General features: G+C 37.3%; 1 protein-coding gene across 2 annotated transcripts in view; it reads right to left on the bottom strand.

The window, feature by feature from the left end:
• The window catches only part of LCLAT1 (lysocardiolipin acyltransferase 1), a 179,940-nt gene that overhangs the window by 70,641 nt on the left and 95,555 nt on the right, over positions 1-13,744 (bottom strand). For both annotated transcript variants that reach the window (XM_059405379.1, XM_059405380.1), the window contains exons 4-5: positions 7,291-7,437; positions 753-869 (exon numbers count right to left, since the gene is read on the bottom strand). In XM_059405379.1, the coding sequence (XP_059261362.1) occupies positions 753-869; positions 7,291-7,437 (264 nt within the window). The remainder of the gene's footprint in view (positions 1-752; positions 870-7,290; positions 7,438-13,744) is intronic.

Genomic DNA, 13,744 nt, shown 5'->3' with positions numbered 1-13,744 from the left:
GACTCTGGGCTTTAAATCGTTCTTACAAAATCAGTAACACTTCAGCATGTTTCTGGATAGTTCCTTTTCCATATATATTCATATATGTTTTTTGTCTCAACGTATGTATGAAGCAATATATAAACATACAAATAAGATGTATACTTTTACCTAAAAAATATGAAAATGTACAGGTTTAAATGGATGTGATACCATCAATAGCACCACCTCATCCTGACATGCCTGTCAACAGACACTGCTCTTGAGGAAGTGTGTGTAGCAGTATGAGCTACAAACTGGGAGCGGAAGAATGCCGTTCTGTCCCTCATCTACAGAAATTTACTAACCTCCCTGGATGCCAGCTCTGCTTAACTAGAAAACAGAGGTAGTATTTGCCTTCCTACTAACCAGAATCATTTGTTGGAGTAAGTGGAATAAAAATTCAAAAATACTTTTTAAGCTATACAGAACAACAGCATAGTATTAAGATACTTTCGAGAAAGTTTTGGTGCTTTGAGAAAAATTTAAAAATGGAATGATAGTCTATCTCTGTCTATTCTGAGAGGAGAAAAATATTTTAAGGCTATCTCTGACATTTCTAAAGAATACATAATAAGACATTTTAGCTCATGGGGTCAACTTCGTATAAGAACAAAGTATCTTCTATCTTGAGAAAAAAGCCATACTTTTTAAAATTTTGAAGGGCTACATACAAAGTTTAACAATTATTGCCACTTAACATAAAAACATAGCCTTCTGAGACAGGTGCTTACCTTCTCTTAGACGTTCTACCACAAAAGTAAAGCCTGTAGTTCTTGGGTGTAAGACGTACTCATATTTCGGAAGTCCATTCTTTTCAGCAAACTCATTACTTCGAGCCTTGCTGTTTTCTAAACAAAACAAAAGACTATGAGAAGCCATAAAATAAGGGAATGTGAGATAAGAAAATAGTGGAAAATTTTTTTGATAAAATGGCAGTTAATTCATCTGTAATTATTGAATATAGCATATATGAGTTGACTGAGAAGATATAAACACTTTGGTTCCTAACAAAGATCAGAGTTTTTGGAATTTTGACATTTTTATAATAAAGTATTAATGGGACTTTTTATAACTGTTTCCTGAAATTCATATTGAAATTTTTAAAATTATTTAAGAGATTTCATAGTCAATGTACAACAAAAACTGAAATACAAATCAAATGTGAATAAGCTAAAATTTTCATAAAGTAGTCTTCACGTAATGAAAAGTGAAATACTAAAAGATGCTAATAAAACTAAGATACTAATAAAATGTAAGGACCAGGACAACCAGAAAAAATAAGTAGCCAATATATCAAATATATCAACTCAACAATTTTTTTTTAACCCAGTAATTTAGGGCTTCAATGCAAAGTGAAATGTCTGCCTTGCTCAGGCATACAGCATGCTAATATTACTAACCAAAACCACTCCCCAACAGAATGGGCACATGATTAGCACATCATGTACAAACATCTGAACATGGTTTGGCTGAATATAGTTACAGAGTCAAGTATATGTTCCAATTGCTGGCAAAAACTTCTTTTTCCATTCCATGAGGTAACTTTATAAGTTCCAAGAAGAACCAAACCCATTATTCAGCAAATATATTTGGAAAAAGTAGTGTTCAGAAATTTGGCCTCAACTGCTGGGAGAGATCATGAAATACCTTCTGATGACAGCAGATGTTAGAATCTGCAACTCTCAGCTGCATCCTGAAATTTACAGCCTATTCCAAGTCACAAGAAAAAAAACTTTCTCTATATAAACCCAACCTTCTTAGGAATAAATTTAAGATCACGGAGTCCTCAAACCTCAAAAAACCATATATGGATGCCACAACACTAAAATATTCAAAGAATATGCCTCTAAAAGGTGTCATACTATTTTTTAATTGAAAAACTGAGAATTCAAGAACTAAATATTCATAGTCCCCAGCAAAAGTACAGGCTGTAAACATGAAAAAAGGAACAGTTCCTCTCATGTTCACTTGAGGAGAATATCCTGGACATGGGACTCCAAAACAGTATTTGATAGATAGCTAGAAGGCCCTTCCACGGAATGGGGAATCCTAGGGATATGACAAAGATAAGCAGTTAACTACTCTTCAGTTTCCTCTTCCAGTTCATCACAGCCTTTAGGGATCTGAAGACAAAACTGAACGCTGCTGTAGAATGGGCGGGCACACAAGTACTAAAAACATACAGTCACAATGTGGGGAGGTAGAGATAATAATGAGAAACACAGAGATACAGAGTTTTCCTCCTATCCCCACTTCATCCACCCATCCCCAGACTCTGATTATTAGACTGCACTAGCCTCCCTCTTTCTGACCACAGCCTCCTGCCCTGTCAGCTCACTACTGGTAACAACACTCCAGTGCCAGCACGCCATCTGCTCTGAAGACAGTACTGGCCATTCTGTGTTCTCCAATCAGCTAGGCATGTTTTCACTTTAGGGTCTGTGCAGATGTTCTTTCCCCTACCCAGAATGCCTTGTACCCAGACACCTGCAACATTTTCTGCTTTGTTCAATTAGTCTCTACTTACACAGAAATTTAAGGGGCTTCTTTTAACCACCTTATATAAAAGAGTACTCTGTGCTCTATCTACTCCTCTCCCTGTCCTTTTCTTGCTTTATTTCTCTGCACAGCATTTATGAATATTTGACCCATTTTTGTTAACTAACGGGTGTTGTTACTCTCTTTTCTCATAGAATATAAGCTTCATGAAAGTAGGGGCTTTGTTTTATATATAAAGCTTCAGAGCATTCATTTATTACATTTATTAAATGAAGTTTTATATACAAGAGTGTTTAATTACATGTATTATTACAATTCTTAAAACCCAGAAAAGCTTTCCTTTCCCAATCACAGAAACAGAACTCAAAATTATAGTATACCGATGGTTACGATCAAGTGCATGTATCAAACTAGCATAGCCAGAGTACCCAGATAGTTGGCTCAAACATTAGTCTAGATGTTCTGTGAAGGTATTTTTCAATGAGATTATTTAAATCAGAAGACTTTATATAAACAAATTACTCTCCATAATGCGAGTGAGCCACATCTGATCACCTGAAGGCTTAAACAGAAAAAGACTAAGCTCCTCCAGCAAGAAAGAATTCTGTACCAGACCGCCTCCTGACTCAAACTGTTACTCTTCCCTGGGTCCCCAGCCTGCTAACTTAACCTGCAGATTTTTGACTTGCCATGCCTCCACAATCATGTGAACCAACTCCTTAAAATAAATCCTCAACTCCCATCTCAATTTCTCTCACTCTCAAACTCTCCACACACACAAGTACATACACATACATATATGCACACACATCCCGTTGGTTCTGTTTTTGCTAGACAACCCTACCTAATAAACTAATATAATCTAGAACTGCCCACCCTTCGAAACACATGTTTTATAAGAATAAATAGTGGTAGGAAAGATAAGATAACACTAAGTGCAAAGAAATGTATAATTCTTTTTTATAACTATTTAAAACTGTATGTGTGTGCTTATGCACATGTGGTGTGCACGCCTGCATGCATCTGTGATCAAATGATCAAAAAGCAATGGGCCAAATTTTTAATAGTGTCTGTTTATGGGCAGTGGAATTACAGCAACTTTTGTGCTCTTTTCTATGTTTCTAAAATTCCCAAGTTCACATATATGACTTCCATAGCTCCCCCCCAAAATTAAGCCAACAATAGCATATAAAGATAAAATATATGTAAAGTCATATTTAAACACACTACTTTGAAAATATGCAAGCAAGTTGGACTCAGAATTTAAAAGAGGGTTACAGAACATTCCCCTTGGGCTTAAAAATCCCAAGTTTCAAGTTAACTGTGGTAAAACTAAAACACCCTTGAATTAATAAAGCTAATCATTTATTCCAGATTAAAACTACCTGTATAATCCTGTTTAAAACAAAAACAAAAACAAAAACGAAACCTTTTGAAAGCTTCAGGATCTGTTTTCTCTATTTGGCAAGCAATCTAGCTTTTGAAAGTTGGCTTTAAAATGTAAATACCATTTTAACTTAAAAAATATGCAACTACATCATGTAATGGTGAGTATTCTGGACCCTGAAAATATGCCACTAGAGGTTAAGTTCATCATGTAAAAAAGACACTTGAGAAAAAAAGTAGACTGAAAAAAGTTTTAAATATAAATTTTAGAGGCTTAGAAGAGCTAATATATAAACATTTTAACACTCATATACCAAAAAGTAGCATTAATCCAGAGCTTTTTTTCCATTAGCTATTAATTACTAAATAACATCCAAAGGTGTCATTCTTTAGTGTCTGCTTTGGCATTCACAAATATCAATCCATCTATCATCTCAGTCAATTACTTTCTATAATACAGCTGGTATTTCAGCAGCCAAATTTAAGTATTATATATTCTTTAGTAATAAAACATTTAATACAGCTGTATGTCCATCAGAACTTAGTAGTGATAGTTGAGCTCTAGGAATCAATTAATTTACAACCTATATTTTCAAGCTTAAACAATATGCAGCCAATATTATCCTCAGTATTATCCTCTGTGATCCAACTACTTTTAGAATCCTCACTATAAAAATCAAACCTATAGAGTAAGCATATATTTTAGTACATCATAGTATTCAATAAAAATTGCCATGATTCATTTAGTTCAGTTCCATGTGTAACGGTTAATTCAAAGAGTTCTACCTTGTATCAATGGTAAATGTAAGGGCCTATTCAGCCAGAGCGGCTCCACCTCTGTTGAACAGCCATTTTGTTGTTTATGCAGTAAAACTTAAACTGACCCTACCCCCCACCCCCCAGGGGGCTTACTTAAAAGCAAGTCCGGGAAACCAGGGAAACCAGTAAAATCTGGTCAACCAGTCCCTGATAACAGAGCCCAAATACAAGGGCAGGTCAGGTCAGGTGGAGATAACAGCCCTAATGCAGGGATGAGTCGCACCCGGTGGAGACATCCAATCAGTGGGGCGCGCATACTGTCTCCCAAGCTACTAAGGAGTGTGGGCCCCACCTTTTAGGCACCTTTTGGGTGCCATTTCTGACCAAGGTGATAGGCTAGTTCAAACAGCTACTATGGGGTGAATTGTAATTCAATTGGACACTCGTGTGGAACCTAGCCTATGCAGCTTTCTCTGTGTGTTACAATCTCATTGGCCACCTATGTGTGGCCAGGCTCAACCACATGGCCTTTGCTCTATAAAAGTTAGTCTGTAAGGCAGGGAGGGGTCGCCTTCTCTGTAAGAGGCGGCCCCAAACGGTCGGCAGTTTGACTCTCAGTGCCTGGCGAGAAATAAAGCTTTGCTTCACCTTCGCTTTGTATCAGTCTCATTCCTTTGACCGCGGACCTAATAGTAAATGTTTCCCAAAATACCTCAATTTTCCTCAGTTGCAGAGTATGGCTTAGTTACCAATTCACTTAAATAGTTGTGTAGTTTGTATTTTTCATCTTGAACTCTTTGTAGGTACTGGGTTCCATAAATTATTATGTACACACAGTGAACTGGTATGTTCTCCCCTCTGAAGCTCTAAGGGTTGTCCTTCTCAGTAGCTCTCAGTTGCCTCCATCTGGTATCGAGGATTTGGAAGACAGGTTCATGTACTAGCCTTCCATACTATTGTGATTTTTTTTTTTTAAGATTTTATTTTATTTTATTTTTTGACAGAAAGAGACATAGCGGGGGAGGGAACAAAGCAATGTGAGTGGGAGGCAGAGAACAGGCCAAGCAGAGAGCCTAGTGGGGGTGCTTAATCCCAGGATCCTGAGATCATGACATGAGCTAAAGGCAGTTAACTGCTTAATGATTGAGCCACCCAGGCACCCCTATTTGCAATTTTTAGATGTTAGTTCTACCCTCCTTCAGTCTGTCTTCTCTTGTACAGCAGACCTTTATCTACCAGATCCTTCTCAAATTCTGCTGTATCTTTCTTGAAGTAAGCAGGGAATTAACAGTTTTAGAATTTTGATCTTTTGAGTTGGATTCCACAGAACTGCTTCCTGTCCAAGCTTATTCCACCCTGCCAATATTCAACCACAACACTTCTTCAATCTGTCTTAAATTCCAGACTGCAATAGGCAGTTTCATCCGCAAAAATGACCCGTGTTTTTTTAAAAAAAGTGTGAGAACCACTGATTAAGGATAAAAGACTGTATTTCCTTTTTAATTTTTAAAGAATTCCTTGAGATACAGTGGCATCTTGGCATATATATATATATATAGTTTAATATCTAGGAAGGTAGAAAAGTCTTAAATATGTCCTCTTGTGTCCTCTCCACAATTCAGTGGAGGCTGAATTTTCTTGAGGACAGGACAAAGCCTTTCCTGCTTAATTAGAGATAAGGCTTTAAAATACCCAGAGAAGGGCAACATAATAACTTAAAACAACAATAAATGAAACTGGTTACTATTATACCCTTTTCTTTTCTTTTTAAGATTTTATTTATTTATTTGACAGAGAGATCACAAGTAGGCAGAGAGGCAAGCAAAGAGAAGGGGAAGCAGGCTCCCCGCTGAGCAGAGAGCCCAATGAAGGGCTCAATTCCAGGACCCTGAGATCATGACCTGAGCCGAAGGCAAAGGCTTAACCCACTGAGCCACCCAGGTGCCCCTATTATACCCTTTTCCTATGAAAAAGAAGTTGAGAAAAAAGGGTCTAATGGATATATTTGTATCCTAAAAGAGGACAGAGAATATACGGAACAGGAAGGGGATTTTTTTTTTTAATTTATTTGACAGAGAGATCACAAGTAGGCAGAGAGTCAGGCAGACAGAGAGGGAGAGGCAGGCTCCCAGCAGAGCAGAGAGCCCCACGCGGACCTCTATCCCAGGACCCTGAGATCATGACCTGAGCTGAAGGCAGAGGCTTAACCCACTGAGCCACCCAGGTGCCCAGGAAGGGCATTTTAAAATGACGCTTTGTTTTTCGTAAGATTTCACTAGCTATTTGGGGGTTTAATTTTGTGGTTCCATAAAAATTATAAGAAATTATATAAAAGTAAAAGGCTGACACTTATATAATGTGACTTAAAATATAAAGCTCTAGGATGGCAAGTGTGAATAATAATGACCTCTTGGAGTTGCCCATCATAAAGTCTATGGTCTGGAAACCAGGAATTCTAGGTTCTGGTGTGCTACTGATTCAGAGTGAATGACTTAGTGGTGGACCATTAAGACCATTAATCTTACTGGTTTCACTGATTTCATCTGAAGAACAGAAGTTTAGATCAAGTGATTTCTAAGTTCCTTCATGTTTTAAAATTCTGTGATTCGATCCCAGGCTACCTACCTGTGAAATCAGTCCCTTCTGGGAATAGGAGGAGTTGCAGTGGTTCACGGATATCACAAAAATAATCAATTATGTCTTCAAAATGGCTCTGGTCATCCTTCCATTTCCTATGAATGAAGATATAGGCAGCAGCCTGCATGGCCCAACCTAGAATCAATTTAACAAGCATTTACATATAATTTTATTGTTAATATCCACATATTATTTAATTTTTCAATTTTTTATCATGAATTATCTATTATCCTAATAAGGATCTCATGATATACCTTAAATTCAGCACTGATCTTTGGTTAAGTAACACATACACCAGAAAATATTCTTGTTAAATTCATGGGTTTGTAAAATTCTCAAAACCTCTTTTCAAGTCAAACCCAGCTATTAAAATAGCCAGGAAAAAAACTTCCCCAATATTTGTCAGTAACTCCTCCAGTTTTAATGATCCTAACCAGACATTTTAAACAAGATATCTACAAGAGATATACAACATGTTATCAGGCTTACAAAACAGTAAGCAAGAGACTGTTCTAATGTCAAGTATTTCCCCTGCTATACTACTTAACCTATAAATTCAATTGCTATTTTCAAAGTTAGCCCCTTCTTTAGATTTTATTTAAAAGGGAAAAGGTGTAATGGGTACTAAACACTAAACACACTAAAATGTGATCACATTTCCTTTATATTTAGGGCAAATCAACCTTGTTACTGAACACTGAAGGAGGTCGTTTTAGATGAGCCATGTTTCACCAAACCAGTCATCCCTCCCTGGCCGAAATGACTAGAACTACTGGTAAAGTTGACTCAGCCAACCTATTGTCTGTTCTGTAGTCTATAAAGCATGAGACAGTTGGCCCAAACACATTAACTACGATGGCCAATCAAATGATCTGTCAGAAATTTTACCTGGGACCATGGAGAAAATATACTGGCAATATGAAAGTAAACAGACGGACAAGACGGCAGATAATATGCCAGCAGCAGCTGAGGGAACATAAAATCAGCACATTGCAGGAAAGATCTAAAATCTTGCTGCTGAGATGCCTATAGCTGATTTTAATCTGGAACAGAAGACATTTTTAGTCTCCACAAAGGCTGGCCGGTCTATGGATTCATCTCTTGGATATCCACAGGAGTCCGTCTCCCTTACGGTCATGTGTATCTTTACAATATACTTTCACTGTTTCAACTAGAGGGAGTAAGTGATAGCTCCTTGCAAACAAAGAACACAACTAAAACAGTAACTGTCATCATTTGGTAAATACAATGACACCCTGGGAATATAGAAAATGATCATTAAACCATTGGTTAATCACTTAAAAAATTGTAAGATGATTTGGTTTGAGTAAGTCCAAACTAGAATCCTGTAGTCTACAAATATAAATGAAGGTACACTCGACAATCCACTTTAGTATAGGTCTTGCGCTTATACAACCAATTACTACTCACGCACTGTACTGTCAGTCTTATCCATCATTGTTAGACTTGATCCCACACTTGGCCTTCCTACTCGTCTCTCTCGCTTTACCTGAGGACACCTAGGCCCACGGTGTTTGTAAGCAGCATAGCTCTGGAGTAAGACTGCCTGGGTTAGAATCCTAGCTCTGCCACAAAACAGCTGTTCAGTCTTTGTCCCTCACTGACCCCAAATGTAAAAATTAGCACAATGCGGTGATAGTATTTTCCTGATAGGGACTTTTGTAAAAAGTAAGACTACTTAGCACAAAGTGTCAGTAAATAATAACTTTTACCGTTATTGAGATTAAGAAGTTATAATAATACTAGTACATCAGGGAACATAAATATGTAACCAAAAAGTTCCCAGGCACAATAGCAAAACAAAAAGGTACAAAAATAAAAATAACCTCTAGGCATTACATGAAGACTACTACAGAACTGGGAGGAAATGGTGAGAAACACAATGTTTCTGAACTTTGACCCACATACCAATCATCTCCAAATTTTTAATTTATTAGTTTCATATAATTACAATCAAAATTCCAATGGCATGAGGGTATATGAGAATTTGGCTATTTAAGTCTAAAAATTATCTATAATAAGAAGTGAAAATATCCAAGATAACTTTGAAACAGAAGAATGAGTAGGAGAGACTCACACCATTAACTATTAAATGTATTATAAAGCAACCATGAGTAAGCCAGAACAATGCATCTACAGAAACAGACAAATGGAAAATAATGCAGACCTAGGAAAAAAAGCCCCTGAGTATGTTAAAAATTTGGCATAGGATAAGGACACAATTTCATAACAGAAGGTAAAACCTGAGTTGGGGTTTTCTTTTTTAAATTGTTTTTTAAAAGATTTATGTGAGAGAGAGAAGGAGAGAGAATCCCAAGCAGACTACCCACTGACTGTGAAGCTTGGTGTGGAGCTCAGTTCCACAACCCTGAGATCATGACCCTGAGCCAAAATCAAGACTTGGACGCTTAACCGACTGAGCCACCCACATGCCCCCTTTTTAAACATTTTTTACTGAGGTATAAGCTAAAGTGTGCAGATATTAAGTATGTAGGTGTAAAGCTTAATAACATGTGGCCACCATCCAGATTAAGGTGCTGAACATTTCCAGCATCCCAGAATATTCCCATTTGCCCCCCCTGCCAGTGAGTTACTGCCTCTGTCCCCCGCTTCCCAAGGAAACCATTATTTTGACTTTTTTCCTCATAAAGCATATAAATGAATTCACACGGTAGGTATTTTTTCATCTTTGGCTCCTTTTGCTCAAATTTCAGTCAATGAGATTCATCCATGTAATTATAGGTAGCAGTATATTCTATGCATTGCTGTGTAACAGTCAATTAGATGAATATACACCAACTTATTTGTACTGCTGATGGTGAGACTTCTTGGTTATTAGGAATAAAGTTAGCATGGTTATTCTTGTATCTTTTGTTGAGCATAAGCACCTACTTTTCTTAAGTGAATACTCAGGAGTGAAGCAGCTACAGCACAGGATTTATATACGCCCAGACTTAGTACACAGTTTTTTTTTTTTCTCTCAAAATGATTATATCAACTGACACACCCACCACCAACAGGTGAGTTTCTAACTGATCTATGCCTTGCCAACACTAGATTTTATGGGGCCTTTTAATTTTAGCTATTCTTTTTTTTTTTTTTTTTAAGATTTTACTTATTCATTTGACAGAGAGAGCATAAGCAGGGGGAGCAGCAGGCAGACCCAGGAGGAGAAGCAGGTTCTCTGCTGAATAGGGAGCCTGATTTGGGGCTCAATCCTGGGACCCTGGGATCACAACCTATGCTTAAGGCAGATACTTAACTGGATGAGCCACCCAGGCACCCCAATTTTAGCCATTCTAATCCACGGATAATAGTGTGAGTTTGCATTTCTCTTATGATTAATCATGTTGACTGAGAGCCTTTTCATATGCACAACAGGCACTGATGTTTTTTGTGAAGTGCCTCTCCAAACTTTCTGCACACACATACACAGAAAATATATACATAATTCTAGGTTTCAAAGATATAATATGCCAAAGATCATCTCTCAGTCTGAGGCTTAATGGTGTCTTGTTATGAACTTACATCTAATACTAATGAAGCCCAATTTACAAGTTGTGACCTTGTGGCTCATGCTTTTTGTGTCTTAAGAAATTTTTGCCTAGGGAATCCCTGGGTGGTTCAAGATGGGTTAAGTGTCTACCTTTGCTCAGGTCATGATCCTGGAGTCCTGGAATAGGTCCACATCAGGCTCCCAGCTCGTTGGGGAACCTGCTTCTTTCTCTGCCTGCACTCGATCTCTCTGACAAATCTTTTTTTTTTTTTTTAAGAAGAAAGAAATTTTTGCCTACTCCAATTTCTGAAGACATTATTCCATGCATTCTTCTAGAAGCTTTAGTGCTTTAACTTTCACATTTTGTTCTATAATCCATCTAAAAATAATTTTTGTATATCATGTGAGGCAGAGGCTAAGATCCTTGTTTTCTATATGGATATTCAATTGCCAAGTATTGAAAGGACCATGAGATCATCCATTTAAATAATCAAATGTTTAAGAAACATTATACAATAAATGAAAACATACAGCTTTAAAAAAAAAGTTAAAAAAAAATGTCAAACAATATAAAACTATGTAGATTCAAACAAGAAAATACTCCATGTCCTTCAAGCCCCCAGGTCCAACAATCATCACTTCTCTTTAGTTGAACCACAGTTAACAGTTTGATATGAATTATTCTGCATTTTAAAAAACTCATTACATATACAATTGGTGCTTTAAAAAAAACCACTTAAAATCGTATCTTATATACTGGTCCGTGATTTGTTTTCATTTATCACATATACATATGGATCTACCTCATTTTTTGATGCCGACATTGTATTCTCTACTATTGCTGCTCAAAGCAGTTTTAATCTCTAAACCATTATTGACTAACAGTTTTGTGAAATGCAATAAAATGAATTACTAGAACAATGATCACACACTTGGAAGTTGTTAACAATGTCACAACACTATAAAAGTTTCCAAGTACTCTTCTCTCCTGCTCCCTTCTCTCAAGGTGGTTGGGTCACAGTTTGCTAACTGGCACTGTTATGCGAATGATACTTCAGTTAGCCCTGTTCTGTTATACTATGACCTATTATCATGTAGAATGTACCCAATCTGAGAATCTGTCTTTAATGGAAAAGTTTATTCCATTCACATTATTGGGGAACTGCTGCTTCTTTTACTGACATCATTTATGTTTCATGTTTGCTAGACTTCGTGATTTCTGCCCATCGTTTTCCCCTTTTCTGTCTTTAGCTGAAATTATTTTTTCTCCACCCCCTTCTTTGTTCTCCAATGCAGAGGTCCACGAACTATGGACCAAACCCAGCCCACTGTCTCTGAATAGACCACGAGTCAAGAATAGTACTTTGTAATCTATGAAAATTATATGAAATTCAAATTTTATGTTTATAAACAAAGTTTGATTGGAGCTCGGCCACACCTACATGTTACGGAGACTGTCTATGGCTGTTTCTGAGCCACAGCCACGGAGCGGCACAGGTGTGGCAGAGAGACGGTATTGCCCACAAAGCCTGAAGTATTTAGTACCTAGCCCTTTATGGAGCAGTTTGCTACCTCCTACTCCAGTGGTTTGGAAACTATACACCCTGTTTTGTTCTTTTAATGGACATCCTTGAAATTTTTTCCAACTTTTCATTTTTGACAAACATTTAAACTTCTATCAACATTGAGTTAATAAACATGTTTAAATCTTTGCATTCCTAAAATGTATTTATTTGTTCTCGAGTTTTTGGAGGCCAGTTTGGCTAAAAACAAAACTTGAAATTCCAAATCATTTTCCCTTGAGAATTTCAAAGCTATTTTTCCACGGTCTTCCATCATCTGGTAGGGCTGCTAAGACATCTGACATCAATCTGATCTGTGTAGATAACCTAATCTTTTCCCCCCTCTGGAAGCTTGCATGGTTTTCTCTTTACTCTTGGTTTCATGGAATGTTCCCCGTGTGAGTCTAGGTATGGGATTTTTTCATTAATTCTGCTCAGCAGGGGTGCTTGGGTGGCTCAGTGGGTTAAGCCTCTGCCTTCGGCTCAGGTCATGATCCCAAGGTCCTGGGATCAAGCCCCACATCAGGCTCTCTGCTCTGAAGGCAGAGGCTTTGACCCACTGAGCCACCCAGGCACCCCAAAGAGTTAACAATTTAAATAAAAATGCTTATTGAAAATACTTTATATGTTTATAAAAAAATTTAAAAATTTTTTTAAAAATGCTTATTGAATGGTTGCTATGTGCCTGATACTATTCAAAGCATTTTTCATTAATTCAATGAATTCTCAAGACAACCTTATGAATTAGGTAAACTGTCCTATTTTATGGATGAGGAAACTGAGGCACACTGCAACTCAAAGAGCAAATAAGTGATAAAGCCCAGTTTCAGACACAAGCAGTTTGGCTCCAAAGTTATGTTTTTAACCAGTCACCAAACAGACTCTCATCAATGGGTATTTGAATCTCTCTAAAATTAGTAGGTAAACATAGTTTAAGTTCTCCTAGGGGAATTATGTATTCCTCGGAGCTTAAACTTTTTGATATTAGACTCCCCTTAAAATGGTACATTTTCCACAAATGTTAAGTCTAGATTGTCTTCCTATGTATAAAGAATGTTCTAGACTGAGCAATACTGAGAGGTAGAAGGTATTTGTCCATTCCAAGTGAGACCATCTGTTGCTTCCCTAAGGGAAGCAAGCTACAGTAGCAAGACCTCTGGGGTTATGCCATGATACTTTTCTGAACAGTCTGTGTGTTTCAGAAATCACAGAAAGGGAAGTAAAATGGCTGCATTAGTCTAGCTCTTGGATCTCTCCTCTGAAGATGATTCTTCCCCTCTGTGCCTCTGTCTTCTCATATCCATTTATACATCACTTACGCTTTTGAATCTTTCCTACTCCCTTGAGCTTAAACATTTTTCTC

Source organism: Mustela nigripes, chromosome 7 (assembly GCF_022355385.1).
Source record: "Mustela nigripes isolate SB6536 chromosome 7, MUSNIG.SB6536, whole genome shotgun sequence".
Taxonomy (NCBI): Eukaryota; Metazoa; Chordata; class Mammalia; order Carnivora; family Mustelidae; genus Mustela; species Mustela nigripes.
This window is presented reverse-complemented; position numbering and strand designations above follow the sequence as displayed.